General features: G+C 34.4%; 1 protein-coding gene across 4 annotated transcripts in view; it reads left to right on the plus strand.

Annotated features, from left to right (window-relative positions):
* SLC27A6 (solute carrier family 27 member 6) overlaps nt 1–15,996 on the plus strand; it is a 105,737-nt gene that overhangs the window by 38,072 nt on the left and 51,669 nt on the right. For 2 of the 4 annotated variants that reach the window (XR_005019515.1, XM_036849415.1), the window contains exons 5-9: nt 1,171–1,365; nt 6,973–7,063; nt 10,574–10,772; nt 11,832–11,929; nt 13,096–13,226. Coding sequence is in view for 1 of the 4 variants with exons in the window: in XM_036849415.1 (XP_036705310.1) it covers nt 1,171–1,365; nt 6,973–7,063; nt 10,574–10,772; nt 11,832–11,929; nt 13,096–13,226 (714 nt within the window). In the remaining 3 variants the exon portion in view is untranslated. The remainder of the gene's footprint in view (nt 1–1,170; nt 1,366–6,972; nt 7,064–10,573; nt 10,773–11,831; nt 11,930–13,095; nt 13,227–15,996) is intronic. The other 2 variants (XR_005019514.1, XR_005019516.1) reach the window with 2 other exon arrangements.

Genomic DNA, 15,996 nt, shown 5'->3' on the forward strand with positions numbered 1-15,996 from the left:
AATTGATCACCAATATAAGTCTAATTAACATTCAACACCATACATAGTTGCAGATTTTCTTTTTCTTGTGATGAGAACTTTAAGATTTACAGTTGACCCTTGAATAGCATGGGTTTGAGCTGTGCATGTCCACTTATATGCAGATTTTTTTCAGTAGTAAATATCACAGTACTACATGATCTGCAGTTGGTTGAATCTGTGGATGTGGAACCGGTGACACTGAGAACCGACTAGAAATTACATTTGGATTTTCTACTGCATGGAGGGTCCTTGTCCCTAATCCCTGGTTGTTCAAGGGTCAACTCTACTCTCTTAGCAACTTTCAGATGTGCAATTCAGTATTGTTAATTATAGTCACCACGCTGTACAGTACATCCCCAAGACTTATTTATTTTATAACTAGAAATTTGTACCTTTTGACCCCCTTTACCCATTTTTGCCCGCTCCTCACCCTGCCCCTGGCAACCACCAATCTGTTCTCTGCTCAGGGTTTTGGGTTTTTGTTTTTGCTGTTGTTTGTTTTTTTTAGATGACACATATATGTGAGATCATACAGAATTTGTCTTTCTTTGTCTGACTTATTTCACTTAGCATAATGACCTCAAGGTCCATCCATGTTGTCACAAATGGTAAGATTTCATTCTTCTTTATGACTGAATAATATTCCGTTGTGTATATATACCACATTTTCTTCATTCATCTATTGATGGGCATTTAGGTTGCTTCCATGTCTTGGCTATTGTAAATAATGCTGCAATGAACATGGGGTGCAGTATCTTTTTGAATTAGAGTTTTTGTTTTCTTCAGATAAATACCCAGGAGTGGAATTGTTGGATCGTATAGTAGTTCTACTTTTAATTTTTTGAGGAACCTCCATTCTGGTAAGGAAGAAAGCATATTTCAGGAAAAATAAGACTTCAGCATCTCAAATTTAGGAAGCGATTTTGCCAGATATAGGGAAATAAAGCTGTATTACTCTGGGCCAGTGTTAGTTTCATTAGCTATTGGACTTAGTTCTGCCATGGACTTACATGATATTTCTTTTACTCCTTTGCATTATTGCACACATGCAACTTACTTCTGGATGGTTGCTATTTAAGTAATAGCAACGAAAGAAAAAATTGGGAACTGGAAATAGTAAATTACTAGTAAAATCTTTTCTTCTAACAGAGAGAAGGAGAAATGGATCATCGGGTACGTTTGGCAGTTGGAAATGGCATACGGAGTGACGTATGGAGAGAATTTTTAGACAGATTTGGAAATATTAAGATGTGTGAGCTTTATGGAGCTACTGAAGGAAACATTTGTTTCATGAATCACACTGGGAAAATTGGATCAGTTGGGAGAGCGAATTTCCTTCACAAAGTAAGTACAATATTTTCTTTACAAAAGAAATATATTGAGATCTGCTAACCTCTCCTCTAGACTTTGTGCTTGTAAATTATACAAAATATTATCACCTTTTTTTTAAATTTGAGAACTTCTATAAATAACATAGTGGCCTCTAGATGAACTGTGGTGCCATAGATTGTAAAAACCTCAGTTATCTCCCATCTTTTTCCCCTGTAATATGGGGATAATGATAGTTAGTTCTTTTGTTCAGTTTTCAAATTTAATGATATAATGTATAAACAAGCATAGGTCCTGATATGTATTAATTTGACTCCATTTTCTGTGTTTTCAATCCACTATTTCTACTTTCCATTCATTTTTATATCACTCAAAAATTATATGTAGGCTTCTAATATATGGTTTCCTTAAAAACTATGTCAAGATATCACTAAAATTTTTAAAGTAGCCAAAAAATTACCTTCTTAGGAGTAAAAGACAGCTAATTTCTCAATAGCAACCATGGAAGACAAAATATAGTGGACAGATATCTTCAACTTGTTTGGAGGAAATAATTATCAAAATAGAATTTATATTCAACAATAATATTTTTAAATAATAAAAATGAAAATTTTAAAAAAGTATCAAAATTTATATAACCTCAAGGGGAAATAAACAAATCCAGAATCATAGTAGAATATTTTATTTTAGCTCTTTACTATTTGATAGAACATGCAAAAAGTTTTTTCAATGATGTAGTGTATTAGAATAATACAATAACTAAACTATTTGAACTAATGAACATATATAGGACACTGCGTTTAAAAACTGCAGAATATCCATTATTTTTAAGCGTTTATCACACATTCACAAAGATTACAGGACCACATAGGGAATTCCAGCAAATTACATAGGCTTGAGTATATATGGATTATGTTCTCTGACCACAGTTTAATTAAGATGGAAATGTTTAAAATAACAGCTAGATCATCTCCTATATATTTGGAAATGAAACATCTCTAAATTTCTATGAGTCAAAGAAAAAAATCATAATAGAAAAATAGAAATAGAAATAGAAAATAATTTAAGCTGAATCATAATGAAAATGTTACATTTCAAAACTCAGATAAGAATAGCTGAAAATTAGTGAGCTAAATATCCATTTCTATAAGTTAATTTTAAAAAACAACTAAAATAAACTCAAAGAGTATAAAAGGAAGGAAGTAATAAAAAGCATATTTTAAAAAAGTAAAAAGAAACATTTAGTGAGGATTATCAAAAGAGATAAAAGTATAATTTTTAAAGAGTAAAGAAATAGATTCAAAGCTGGTATAAATTGCCCTAATGTTTGAAACTTAAAGAAGGTACAAACTATTTTTATAATGCATTTTATGGGACTGTGAGGGTCTTGTTGACATTTCAGAAATACATGTGCATTGCAAACAAAAATAATTTGGGGAAAGTAAGTGCTGATATTACCGAGTATTATTACATTCTTTACAGTTAATTTTCTGAATGGATTGCACTGTTTCCGTTAAAAATTTGTTATTCATAATTAAAGCTTTTTGGTGAAGCTGAGTCATTCCTAAGTAATCATGTAATAGGAATACAATGAAGATTTGTATTTTGTATTACTGGCTTGACTTCATTATAATTTTCTAATATCTTAAAGTCCCTGTCAGACTGTTATAATGTCCATAATGCAGGAAGTTATGATTGTCTCCAATTTATTTGGGCAACTTCTGATTTTTTTTCTGTTTTTTTTTTCAGTTTGAAAATGAAAAAAAAGTACCCAATGTCATATGAATTCTAGTCTTTTATCATTTCATTTGCATGTTGTTTCGTTACATAGCAGGTAATCAGAAAAAAATTGGACCAATAACTGTTTCATAACTATGTGAGGAGATTTAAGTGTGTCTCTCAAAAATTTAAACTTATTGGAGGCTTACACTTACCATCTCAGAGAGGAATCAGCCTCTAAATGGAGATAGGATGTTAAAAGTGAAAGAAAAAGATGAAGCAGCAACAGAGTTCCTCTGACCCAAATGTCCTTCTTCTGTGCTATGCTTACTATTTAAATGCATGACACTGAAGGAAGGGGTGTCCCATATACGCCCCCAAAGCAAATAATATAAAAAATTTGGTGACAGTGCATTTGAGAGACAAATCCAAGTAAAAATTGGGGACCGCCTTCTCCTTTTCTATGCCCAGTAATAATAATTGGGAAGGAACAAACATGAAATCCATAGAGGAAATAAAACTTGAAAGAAAGGGAGAAAATGAATCTAAATAAAAAACAGCTAAAAATATATGGATGAACATCAAAATAATAAGTCCCCCCAAATGGCCAGAAAATGTTTAGAAAAACAATTTCCCATAGGTTAAAAAAATTGTAATAATATTCTCTTTAAACATAAGAGCTCAAAGGAAAATGCAAGGAAATCATAGATCAGCAAATGGAGTTGGAAAGTAGGCATGCTCAACCCAAAGGACAAAGAATAAAAGGGAAAAATGAAAATATTACAGAGCTGAACACCACACTGAAGGACTTAAAAATAAACAAGACTGAAAACATTGTTAGCAAGATGGATGGGATTAAGGAGTTACACAGATGTAAAGAATAAGCAAATAATAATATAAAATAAATTAAAAAGGTAAATTTTGAAAGCATAGACAATGATCTGACATGTGCTTCATTCATGTTCTGGCAGAAGAAAACAAATCAAAGTGAAAACAACTATTTGAAACCTAATAGAAGAAAACTTCCTGAAAATAAAAATTTGAATCTTTAGCAAAAGAGCACATTCTGTTCCAGGGGGAAAAAATATGGTACAGAATGATCATAAGAAAATATATATATTCTGGTGAAATTACTGAACATAAATTGAGGAACCATAAGAAGATGCTAAGGCAGAAAAAGCAAGATGTACAAAGTATACGGTGAAGATGGGAAATGTCTCAGGCATCTTTCAAAACAAAAACGTTACACTCAGTGCCCCCCAAAAAAGAAAGTAATGTTTTCACCTAAGAATTTTAGTTCTAACAAACTTGTCCTACAAGTCCAAAGGCAACAAAGTAGTGTCCTCAGACTTTTAAGAAATCAGAGAATATAATTCCCATGTACTTACAGGAATATACTACTTCCTTATATTCACTGAATGAAAAATTCTAGTGAACCTGAAGATAAAGCAGTTTAGAAATTGAAGGAACCACCTTCAGTTGAAAGGTTTGATTGAATCCACTTAAATATAGAGGATTGAAAAGCTCTGAATTATGTTTATAGATCTAATGGAAGTATAAATCCTGACAATATAAAAATACTTATAACTAACAAAAATGGGAATTGTGTGGGAGGAGAGAAGAAGGTATAAGTATTGATTATCTCATCTTTTATGGTGGTAAATCCATAGATACAAAGTAAAGATAAAGTATGAGACTTAATAAAAAGGCTCCTTTTGTTCACATTTGTATAAACTTTCTTTTATTGTCTTAAAGTAGGCATCTTTTAGAGACTAAGAAATTTAGCCAACTGTGAAGTTAGAAAACAGTTCATGTGGGACCACCTTCACGTCTAACATCAGTTGCAGTTTGGGAGTCCCTAAGACCACCTTTAAGTTTGATCATTCACTGGAAGGAACACAAAGCTCACCAAAAGCCATATAATAGTTACAGTTTATTACACCTAAAGGATATAGATTAATATCAGTCAAGGGAAGGAACAGTAGGGTAGAATCCAGGAGGGTACCAAATGCAAGGCTTCCAGTTGTCCTCTCCTGCGAAGTCAGGAGGGTATTACTCTCCTGGAATTGATGTGTGACAATACATGGAGTATTGCCAACTCAGGAAGCTAACCCAACCTTGATGTCCAGAGTCTTTTGCGGGGGCTCAATCTTTTAAATCTAGTTGGCTGCCTCTGTGGTCAACCTCCACCTCCAGTCCCTCAGGAGGTCAAACTGGGTGACCCAAAGCCCCAACCCTACATAACATTATTGGCATGACTCAGAGACCCACTGTCAATCATAGAGTTACTATGTGGTTGCCCAAGGTCCTTAGACAAATAAAAAGTCCTGTCCCTCATGACATTGTGAGGGCTTTGAGATTATCTCCCAGAAGCTGAGAGCAAAGGCCAGGCCTCTAATTAAATTTGTGGTTAAAGTTAAATTCTTTGACTCCATAGGGACTGGTATCTCTTATGCTAAAGACACATTTTAGTTTAACTTTGGTTCCATTTTCTTTTGTTAAGTTCAAGAAAATTTAAATTGATTGCATTTACTAGAATGGTGTGGTTTCGTTTTTCATAAATTATTTTACTAATCAGTTTCATACCTTTCCCTCTATTGATTTAAATGCATTTGTAATGACAATGTAATGCTCTCATTTGTATTTTAATTCCAACAATGAATTGTGATCGTAGTTACATGCTGACTTTCCTGAGATGTTTGTGTTTACTCTTTGATAATAAATAATACTATTACATCTATCTCATTAATTTTATTCATATTTTCCCATTTGTTCTTTATTTGTTTGTTTCTCTCCCTCTCCTCATGCTCCTCCTTCTTCTCTCTTGCTCTCTTTTGTTTGTCCTTCCTAATTCTTTTTTCTCACTTCATTTTATCACCTCCATTTTAGTTTACTACGTGCTGGTTCAGCTTAATAAGATCACTTGTTTAATTGATTGGGAAAACCTCAATTTTCTTATGCATGAAATGAGGGAGTTGGATTGAAGCAATCTGCAGTTCTCTCCCAGGGTCAGATTTTGAGGATCTGTGAATTTGCATGACATGGTAATATGAATGTTACAAGAGCAGAGGAGCTGGAAATATTGGGGGTCAAGGAGAGATGTCCAGTTAGCTTGTTTCCTGATGTGATGGGGATGTTCCAACAAATTTCCATCTTACACCACAACTGTGCACAGAGGTACGGAGGGTTAGTTTAAGGACATTAAGTTGAAAGGCCTGGGGAAAAGGTCTAAGTAAGTGACAAAAACAAGGACTTTTGAGGCATCTAATCCCTTTTAGGGAGGGTAAGTTAAAATACACGACAAAATCCTTGCATTCACATAGTTGACATTTTAGTTCTATTAAAACTTTCCATTTCAAGGGATGTTTGAAAGATTGCAAAAAAGAGAAGGCAAGAAAGTGTCCTCTTAACTGTAGTTAGCAGAGTATGTGATTTCGTGCAGGGATTGCTTCCTGGTACTCAAATTAGGGGAGTTCCCTGGCTGTCCAGTGGTTAAGATTTCGATCCCTGGTTGGGGAGCTAAGATCCCACATGCCTCGGGGCCAAAAAACCAAAACATAAAACAGAAGCAGTATTGTAACAGATTCAATAAAGACTTTAAAAATGGTCCACATCCAAAAAAAAAAAACTTAAAAGAAAAGATTAAAATTAGTAAGGCTTTTCTAAGGTAAGGTGCAACATAAAAGAAGTGAAAATAAATGCTAGTACATGAGCGCTGGTTACTAACACCTTCAGTTTTGATTTTTAAATATTTATTTAACTTTTTACCAGGAAAGCTTGTTTTAATAAATCCACATTCTAATTTTGTATTTCAATTGACTGAAATTTAAATCTACTACCAGGAGATGTCATTGCACAAATAAATAACTAAATCTTGTTTTTTGTTTGATTTTGTTTTTGCAGCTTTTTTTCACTTTTGACTTGATAAAGTATGATTTTCAGAAAGATGAACCCATTAGAAATGAACACGGCTGGTGTAGTCTTGTGAAAAAAGGTAAGATTCTTGTATTTGAAGATGTTTCCTCAGGCAAAGTTCCTGAATTTCTCTTTAATTACTGAATTTAGAAGAGAAGGAATGGTTATTTCTAATATGTGACTTATTTGGAATTTTAATGCAGGTAGAATGGTTTAATTATTAGAAGAGGCCCCACATGGGTCACTCAGATGGTAATTACAAAAATTTAAAAGTGATTACTGTGGGCTTATAGTTTTCTTAATTCACCGTGCCTACAGTGCCATATGTCTAATGTCCTGTACCACCAAGATATAATATAAAAATGAATGGCAATTTATGATTCTATGTATAGTGGAAAGTGAGACAGACTTGGATTTAAATCTGGGCTGTCACACTTAGAAACTGTCCAACTTTGGGTAGGTCACTCAACCTGTCTCAGTCTCATTTTCTTCATATGCAGAGTAGAGGTGGCAGTATTTCTTTCGGGAGATGATTGTTGATAGTTTAATGAGATGATGTATGCAGAGCCCCGTGGAGGGCCTGTCATGTGGCCAGTTACCTCCCTCCCTTTCTCTTCTTCCTCCCACTCCTCCTCCTCCACCAGGCTAGTCTTTCTCATAGTTTTGGGTTAGAAATTTTAATGAAAACAAGTGCCCTAGTTAACATGCGGCTGCATATAATCAATCTAGAAAATTAAATGTAGAGATGTGCCCTTAGAATTGGTTTGAGATCCAGTCTGAAAGAATCAGGCCAAAGTTACTTTTTACTGCCTCAGAATATGTTTAAACTACATTTCAGAGATGACTTCAAATATGGAGATAAAGGTCACAGACCCGGGTTTCTTTGTTTTGGTTTTTGGTTTTTGGTTGTTTCCCTGGTAGCTGAAAGATTGGACAAAAATATAAGCCTTGTCTTTTAAAAAACAAATTTCCCAATCCTCTGAATTTCAAGAGCATTTATCAAATATCTTTCTCTAATTCAACTCTATAGACAGCATCTAAGAAAAAAGTCACTTCTAAGGAGATTGCAAAGAACTTTATTTTTTTATTTTTTTTAATTTTTTATATTTTTCTTTGGTTGTGTTGGGTCTTAGTTTCTGTGCGAGGGCTTTCTCTAGTTGCGGCAAGTGGGGGCCACTCTTCATCGCGGTGCACAGGCCTCTCACTATCGCGGCCTCTCTTGTTGCAGGGCACAGGCTCCAGACGTGCAGGCTCAGTAGTTGTGGCTCACGGGCCTAGTTGCTCCGCGGCATGTGGGGTCTTCCCAGACCAGGGCTCGAACCCGTGTCCCCTGCATTGGCAGGCAGACCCTTAACCACTGCGCCACCAGGGAAGCCCACAAAGAACTTTATTAAAGCACTCTTTTCTAGTGTGTTTTATTTATTACAATTACAATAATATCTGATATTGGAACTTGAATCCCAGAACTGCTTATGCAACCTCAGGGTTTTTCAAAAACAGATTGTCCCCAAATATCTGCTTTACAATTTTGTAATTCTCATTATGGATTGCTCAATTTTATTTTACATTAAAGCATTGTGTCTTTCATAACGTATGCCTGGGAGGGAAAGATAAGTATACACTCTGACCTTTTTAAGCATTTGCAATAATTAATTTGTCAGTGAAGAAACTATCACCTGTGTCCTGAAGAAGAAAAATAAAGAACATAAATTTTAAGGAAAGTATAAGAGGCTTAGAAAATTCTGAAATGTATATAGGGGATGTAGATGGATGGGATATGCGAGGGAGGAGAGCCTTTGGAGTCAGATGGACCTGGTTAAAAACATTCCAACTTCAACATTTGGCAGCTGTGTAATATTGGGCAAATTACTTTTTCTTCCTCAATTTCACTTGTAAAATGAAGACAACATGAGACCCTGTCTTACAGGTTTGTGATGAGGATGAGATAGGATACATATGTAAAGTGCTCAGAATAGTGACCGGTACCCAGAAAGTGCTCAATAAGTGTAACAATGGCAGTGATTATGATAATGATGATAATGATGGTGTCGGTGATGACAGTGACAGTGATGGGTCCCTGCTGAGTCAGGGCAGCCTAGTTTTGGCCAGTGGCATGTGCGCCCTTGGAACCCATAAAGCCTAGAGGAGTGGGAGCAATAAGAATTGAAAAGAGAAGGGGCTTCCCTGGTGGCGCAGTGGTTGAGAATCTGCCTGCTAATGCGGGGGACGCGGGTTCGAGCCCTGGTCTGGGAAGATCCCACATGCCGCGGAGCACCTAGGCCTGTGAGCCACAACTACTGAGCCTGTGCGTCTGGAGCCTGTGCTCCGCAACAAGAGAGGCCGTGACAGTGAGAGGCCAGCGCACCGCGATGAAGAGTGGCTCGCGCTTGCCACAACTAGAGAAAGCCCTCACACAGAAACGAAGACCCAACACAGCCAAAAATAAATAAATAAATAAGTTAATTAATTAATTAAAAAAAAAAAGAGTTGAAAAGAGAGTGTTAAAATGACATAAATCGCTTTCGAGTTTGCTGGAATACAGCCTCATCTAACCCATCACATAGATGTTAGCTGTCTTCACAGCGGCCAAAACAAGTCAACAATGGCCTTGAAATCTTCTGGGGAAGTGATTGCTGCTCCCCTTTGTCTTCTACTCTTAGAAGTAGTTTTTTACCTTGTTGATTGCTGGGCAGTATCTTGATTAACTTGAATAAGTCCGATTAAAAATTATTTTAAATAATGTGTCTAAAATGTAAGTAAAACTAATAAATTTCATGGCTTATCTCCTGTCCATTGAGGATTTCCAGAGTAACATTCCAGAGGAATAAAACATATTCTTAAGCTGCTAATAACATATTTATTAAATCAGAGATAATATTTTACAGAAAAATCATAGGGACTTGAATTTGAGTTCTAGGTCCATTCCTTTTTATCTGTTGGACTTTGCTAACATACTTCCTTCTTCTGGACCCTAGTGCCTTCCCTGTGAAATAGGGATTATAATGATCAATTTCAAAGGATTTCTTTGAAAAATTAATAAGGTGACAGTTGTATTTCTCATGGGGCTTGCTCCATAGTAAGTGCCCAATAAATAAATATTGCTACCATCATAATCTTAATTTAAAATTATTATTGTAGTTGTTATTTATATAATTGTCATTATTATCAGTGTTAGAATCTACATAATCAAAAAAAGTAGCCATTGCTGTATCCACCCAGGATGTAAAATAAATTTAATATTCCTTTCTTTACATTCAATTTCCTTTTCATTATTATCAGTGTTAGAATCTACATAATCAAAAAAAGTAGCCATTGCTGTATCCACCCAGGATGTAAAATAAATTTAATATTCCTTTCTTTACATTCAATTTCCTTTTTGTTAGTTTTTCCAAAGTGATTTGTGCTTTGGCAGTCTGTGAAACGGTGTTAGATTTAGGCACCCAGAGTAATTGATGTCAAATATAATAAAAATAAGTTCAGAGGAAAGTAAGATAAGCTACACTGGATGTGTTGGTCATATGTAACTTAGGTACATGCATGGTGTGTAATAATAGTTTTAATCAAATCACTGAAAATACCTCTCTCCCAGGGGAACCTGGACTTCTCATTTCTCCAGTGAATGCAAAGAATCCCTTCTTTGGCTATGCTGGAAATAAGAAGCACACAGAAAAGAAATTGCTTTGTGATGTTTTTAAGAAGGGAGATGTTTACTTTAACACCGGAGATTTAATGGTCCAAGACCAGGAGAATTTCCTTTATTTTTGGGACCGTATTGGAGACACTTTCAGGTATGAAATAGCGTCGGTTGCAAAGCTTGCTCGGTGATTGTGAACCCTGCTCTGAGTGAGGCTCTGTGGAAACATTATACACCACCTGCTGTCTACCTTCAGGGAACGGAGAGCTTTTATCTCAATAAATGTCTCCCAGTTTAAAAATTCACTGCCCATCTGTTTCTAGATTGAAATATAAGTTACATTTCGATGTCATTTTTGCAATTATCTTAATGAATCATTTGGGTCCAAATCAGTGAGCTCCTTTTTTTTAGCATGTGATACAGGCAGGCTGATGTGAAGTCTAAATGGTAAGGTTAAAACAGAAAACCAATTTAGTCAAATATGGTCTAATTCTTGACCTAATGGCAAAAATAGTGAAACAGCAAAATTTCCCTTTCTTATATTTGCTTTTTTAATTCCTTAGGGTTATTTTAGGCTTATGAATTTATTTTGCTTTACTAATCAATGACTATAGAACAGTAGAGGACAGACAGTAGACAGTCCAAAAACGTTTGAATGAATAAATGAATTATACTTCCTATTTCCTCACCTTCTTTGTGTCATGTTAGGAGGTCACCTTATGTAAAATCATTTTAATTAAAACATTCATGTGCATTAAAAGAGCCAAAGGGGTTAATTCCTAGAAATTAAAGGGGGTCAGTACACAGAAAGACAACTATAGCTTTCCTTTCCATTTTTTCTATCATTAGAGATAGAGAATGCTTTGTACTTCACTGTTATTATATTACAAAACGAAGAGGGATTTGTTGTTATTTTATTTTTTATGACATATTAAAAAAACCCTTTTACAGTAGCAGTTCATACCAGTGAGACACAGATAATGTAATTTTAAATAAAAAACAGATACTGATGTAATTTTAAATAAAAAACAGATACTGACTTTGTTGACTTCTCAAAAAAGTTCTTCCTTAGAAATGTTTTTCATTTTGAAAACTGCCATTATTTTTTATTATTAGGTGCTTGCACAGAGCCAAATGCAAGGCACTAAAACTTAAAGCTGGGCACCTCATTCTTCAAGTATAGGTAACTAACTGGAACTTGTTTTTTGTTTAGATGGAAAGGGGAAAATATTGCAACCACAGAGGTTGCCGATATTATTGGAATGTTGGATTTCATACAGGACATAAATGTCTATGGTGTGGCTGTACCAGGTATGAATGTGTTTCAGGTTTGGAAAGGGTTCTCAGAATGTGCCACTTTCCTTTCACTTTGCAACAATTTTATTAATTCAGCATTTCATTTTTCACATGTTAAAATAAATATCTTAGTTTTGGCTTGGCAAGTAATGCCCTAGACCAAGCTAGCAAACTTCATGGTCACACCAGGGGAAAGGTACCAACTGCATTTTAATGTATGTGTGTATTTCTAAGCAGATCTTGAAAACTCTGATCAGTGACTCACTGCTAGAATATTTACAGCTTTTCAATGGTCTGTTATTTTTCTCTTGATGACTAGAGTTTATACATACCACTAAATAGGAACGTGTTCTAATTTAAATGTTTAATAACACTGACTTGTAGTTAAGTTGAATCTTTTTCAGAAATTATTTTAAAATCTGGTTGGCCTCATTTATCGTTATAAATATGCCTATGAGGATTGTCTCACGTTGGTGGAAATGGCAAAGAAAAGTGACCAACTTGAAATCACAGGACAGCTATTCCCCTTTACTGCCTTTTTTTTTTTTTAAACAAATGACAGTATTTTCCAATTAATGTTTGTAGGTGCAGGGGACACTGAGTGTGGGAATGTTTGGATAGGGGGCAAAGAAAGAGGATATTAACTCTAATAGACAGGCACTGGGTGCTGGGAAAATGCTACAAGAGATTCCAAAGCCCTGGAAAAAAGGTGGCATGATAAGCAGTAAGCGATCTGTGGAATTAATTGTGGAAATACCTGCCTCTAGTTTCTTAACTTGAACATATTGAATAATACCCTTTATTTTTTGCATTGATGCTTAACATGGACATTTCTCTAAAATATATTTGCCTTTAAAAAAATGTTTCCTCTTAATATTTTATAATAATAGTGGCAGGATGCATATTATGGGTCACTTATGGTGTTTTCTATTCCATCTATTTCGTTTTTGTAGTGTAAACAATTAAACATAGACTCTGCACTTCCTTCCTCCTAAATCATTTCTAGGGAGTAAATCATATGCTCAGGGAAAGACCCACTCATTTATGCTACTGTTGCATTGTTATTGCTGCAATAGATATAATGTCTACATTTGTAACAATTAGTGTATAATTAACTGGATTTTTTAAAAAGTTCACCTACCACTTGTAAAACTGATGCTATTATAAACTTTTTTTTTCAGATTATGAAGGAAAAGCAGGAATGGCTTCTATAACTTTAAAACCAAATACGTCTTTAGACTTGGAAAAAGTTTATGAACAAATTGTAACATTTTTACCGGCTTATGCCTGCCCACAATTTTTAAGAATTCAGGTAATTTTACCTACCCATAAAATTTAAGACCAGGAATCTGGAGATGGTTTAGTTATAAAATAATATTTACCGCTTAGATAATAGGTGCATTTTATTTTTATTAGAAAATTTCAAGAACAATGAAAAGCATTGGGATGCTAATTTATGCCATATTTGAAGCCTAATTATAGAAGGGGGGACAATAAAATGCTAGGAAGTCTTTGTGGTTGTCCTATTTGTTGCTCTTCTCCTCTTCAATCAGATAAATGAGGGGCCCAGTGATGGAGGCAAGCCAAACCCAAATCTTACACATGCCTTCATGCTTTGTGAAGACATTTGGTGCTGTGTACCTAAAATTAGATTCCACCAAGCTGACATCAAAGTGTCTGCAGGATGTGTGTAGACCCTCAAGGCAATTGGCTTTAAGCAATTTTGCCTTTAATTTTTTATCTTCGTTCTGTCCAGTCTCCTTCGGGGACCTTATATTTTGGGGGAATTCTGAACTCATTGGTTTTGAGAGGTGGGCTTTCTCTTGTTAGGCTGCTGGAGTAAAGTCCAGTAAAAAGGAAACGAATTTTCTCAGCTCCTGGGTAACTTTGCCTGCTCATTTATCCAGCCATTTATTCATTTAATATCGTGCCTCAAATAGAATTTCCCAAAGCTAGTCTTCATCATCTCTTAACATCCAATCACATAGAATTTTTCTGGATATGTTTGTCATATCACTGTTACATCCCTGATAGAGCAATAGCTGACTTAATATTCTTTTTTAAAGCATTTGCTGGGTAATCCTTGTGGCCAAGTCACTGCTTGGCCAATGAGACACATCATCTAAACTGTCGTAAATACATATTCCATTTACATAATATTTTAAGAGCTTTTACATATATTGTCTCAGATTATTTTCATAGCAGTCCTCTGAAATAATAAAGGTAGCTAAATATGAAAAAGAAGTAACACGGTTTTAATTGAAATTTTTGAAATAATTGTAGATTCACATGCATTTGTAAGAAACAATACAGAGAGATCCTGTGTAAACGATTACAACGAGGATATTGACATTGATACAATCCACTCATTAAAATTTCCTCTGTTTTACTTGTACTCATTTGTGTGTATGTGTGTATTAATCTCTATACATTTTTATTACCTGTGTAGCTTCATGTATCAATGACCATAGTCAAGATATGGACAATTCCACCACCACAAGGCTCCCTCACGTTACCCTTTTATAACCACACCCAGCTCCCTCCTGCCCCTCCCATCTTACCCCAGAAAGAATGGATTTTAATTCTCAGTAGAGTAGAAAGTTGATGGATCAAATAATATTTTAAACATTTTCCTCCAAGGGCAACTTAAAATTCACTGTCATTAAGCAGAAGAAATATTTTGTCATAGGACTCCTCTATAAGATTAAATCAGTCTTGTACAAATTTAGAAAATATTTTAGGATCATTAAACACCTAAAAGAACTTGGCCCATGAGTGTTACGTTTATTACAGTATTTGCTATAGTTAGCACAATGCATGATACTTAGTTGGCACTAAAATTATTTAATAAATAAATTATAATAAATGATCTGATATAAGCAATGCAAACATATAAGTTACTTCTGACAAAATGAATAAGACAACTATCTTATTAAAAATATGTTTAGCACAAATTTATAAAGGATTCTTTTCGGCAATAAATTTAAAAAAATTTTTAAATGTGATATTACTCAGTATGGCTGAGATGAAATTAAACTGGTCTTTTCATTCTGCTTGTGGGAACACAAATTGTTATCATCTCTCTTGAAAATAATTTGGTAAATATGTGATCACACTCTTAGAATTTGCATATATTTTGATTTAGTAATTTCATTTCCAGAAATTTACCCTTAGGACATAATTAAAGATGCACAAATGTTATATATAAAATGTTATTATTTATGTAGTAAAATTTTTTAATATTCTCTATATAAGTTCAAGAATAAGAGTAAGGTTAATTAACATATTATAATTAGATGAGATCTTATGAAACCATTAAAAAGTGCCATTTTGATGAAAATTACCTAACCTGGAGAAACATACCAGGAATAATATATTTTTTTAAAGAAGGCAGACTATCAAATTGTATAATTTGAACTAATTTTTTTAAAAAGAGAAAAGAATATGTGTTTCTACACAGTTACATCTCATTCTGTGATGACAGTGTTGGATAGGGGATGAGATCAGGGAACAAGGTTCAAAGAAAAGTTGACTTAGTTGCATTCGTTCAGAAGGATGCATAAAAATGGCCAAACTACTCATAGAACCTTGTATGGACCCTACATGTCATCTGACTTAAAACAAGTTTGCTTCCCTATGCCTGAAACTACCACAGAGATAATATCCTTGTCTCCTTTAAATTCCTTAAAGCAAAGATTCTTAAACTTTCTCGATTCATAACATCTTTAGTGTCTTAGTAATTATTTCATGGCACTCTTGGGCCAAAACAAATACCTAAACATTCATTTATTCAGTACTTAGGGCAAAGCAAAATAACTATTTAGGTCTAATAAATTAGTTGCTGTTTGAAAAAATAATGCATATAAATGGAAAGAAAAATGCTTTTATTTCATATTTAAATAACCACATGTATTAAGGAGATGTAACTTGGACATTGCACAGCTCCTCAAATTTTGGAATTAGATTGTGCTGAACAGGGCCAGACTTAATTCCATATTCCACCTTGAATTTTGGTTATACTTGCTTTTTATCATAGCAACCACCAAAAACCCTGTTTCTCAAAGATATGATGTCATTGAAAA

The sequence above is a fragment of the Balaenoptera musculus genome, chromosome 3 (genome assembly GCF_009873245.2).
Source record: "Balaenoptera musculus isolate JJ_BM4_2016_0621 chromosome 3, mBalMus1.pri.v3, whole genome shotgun sequence".
Lineage (NCBI taxonomy): Eukaryota > Metazoa > Chordata > Mammalia > Artiodactyla > Balaenopteridae > Balaenoptera > Balaenoptera musculus.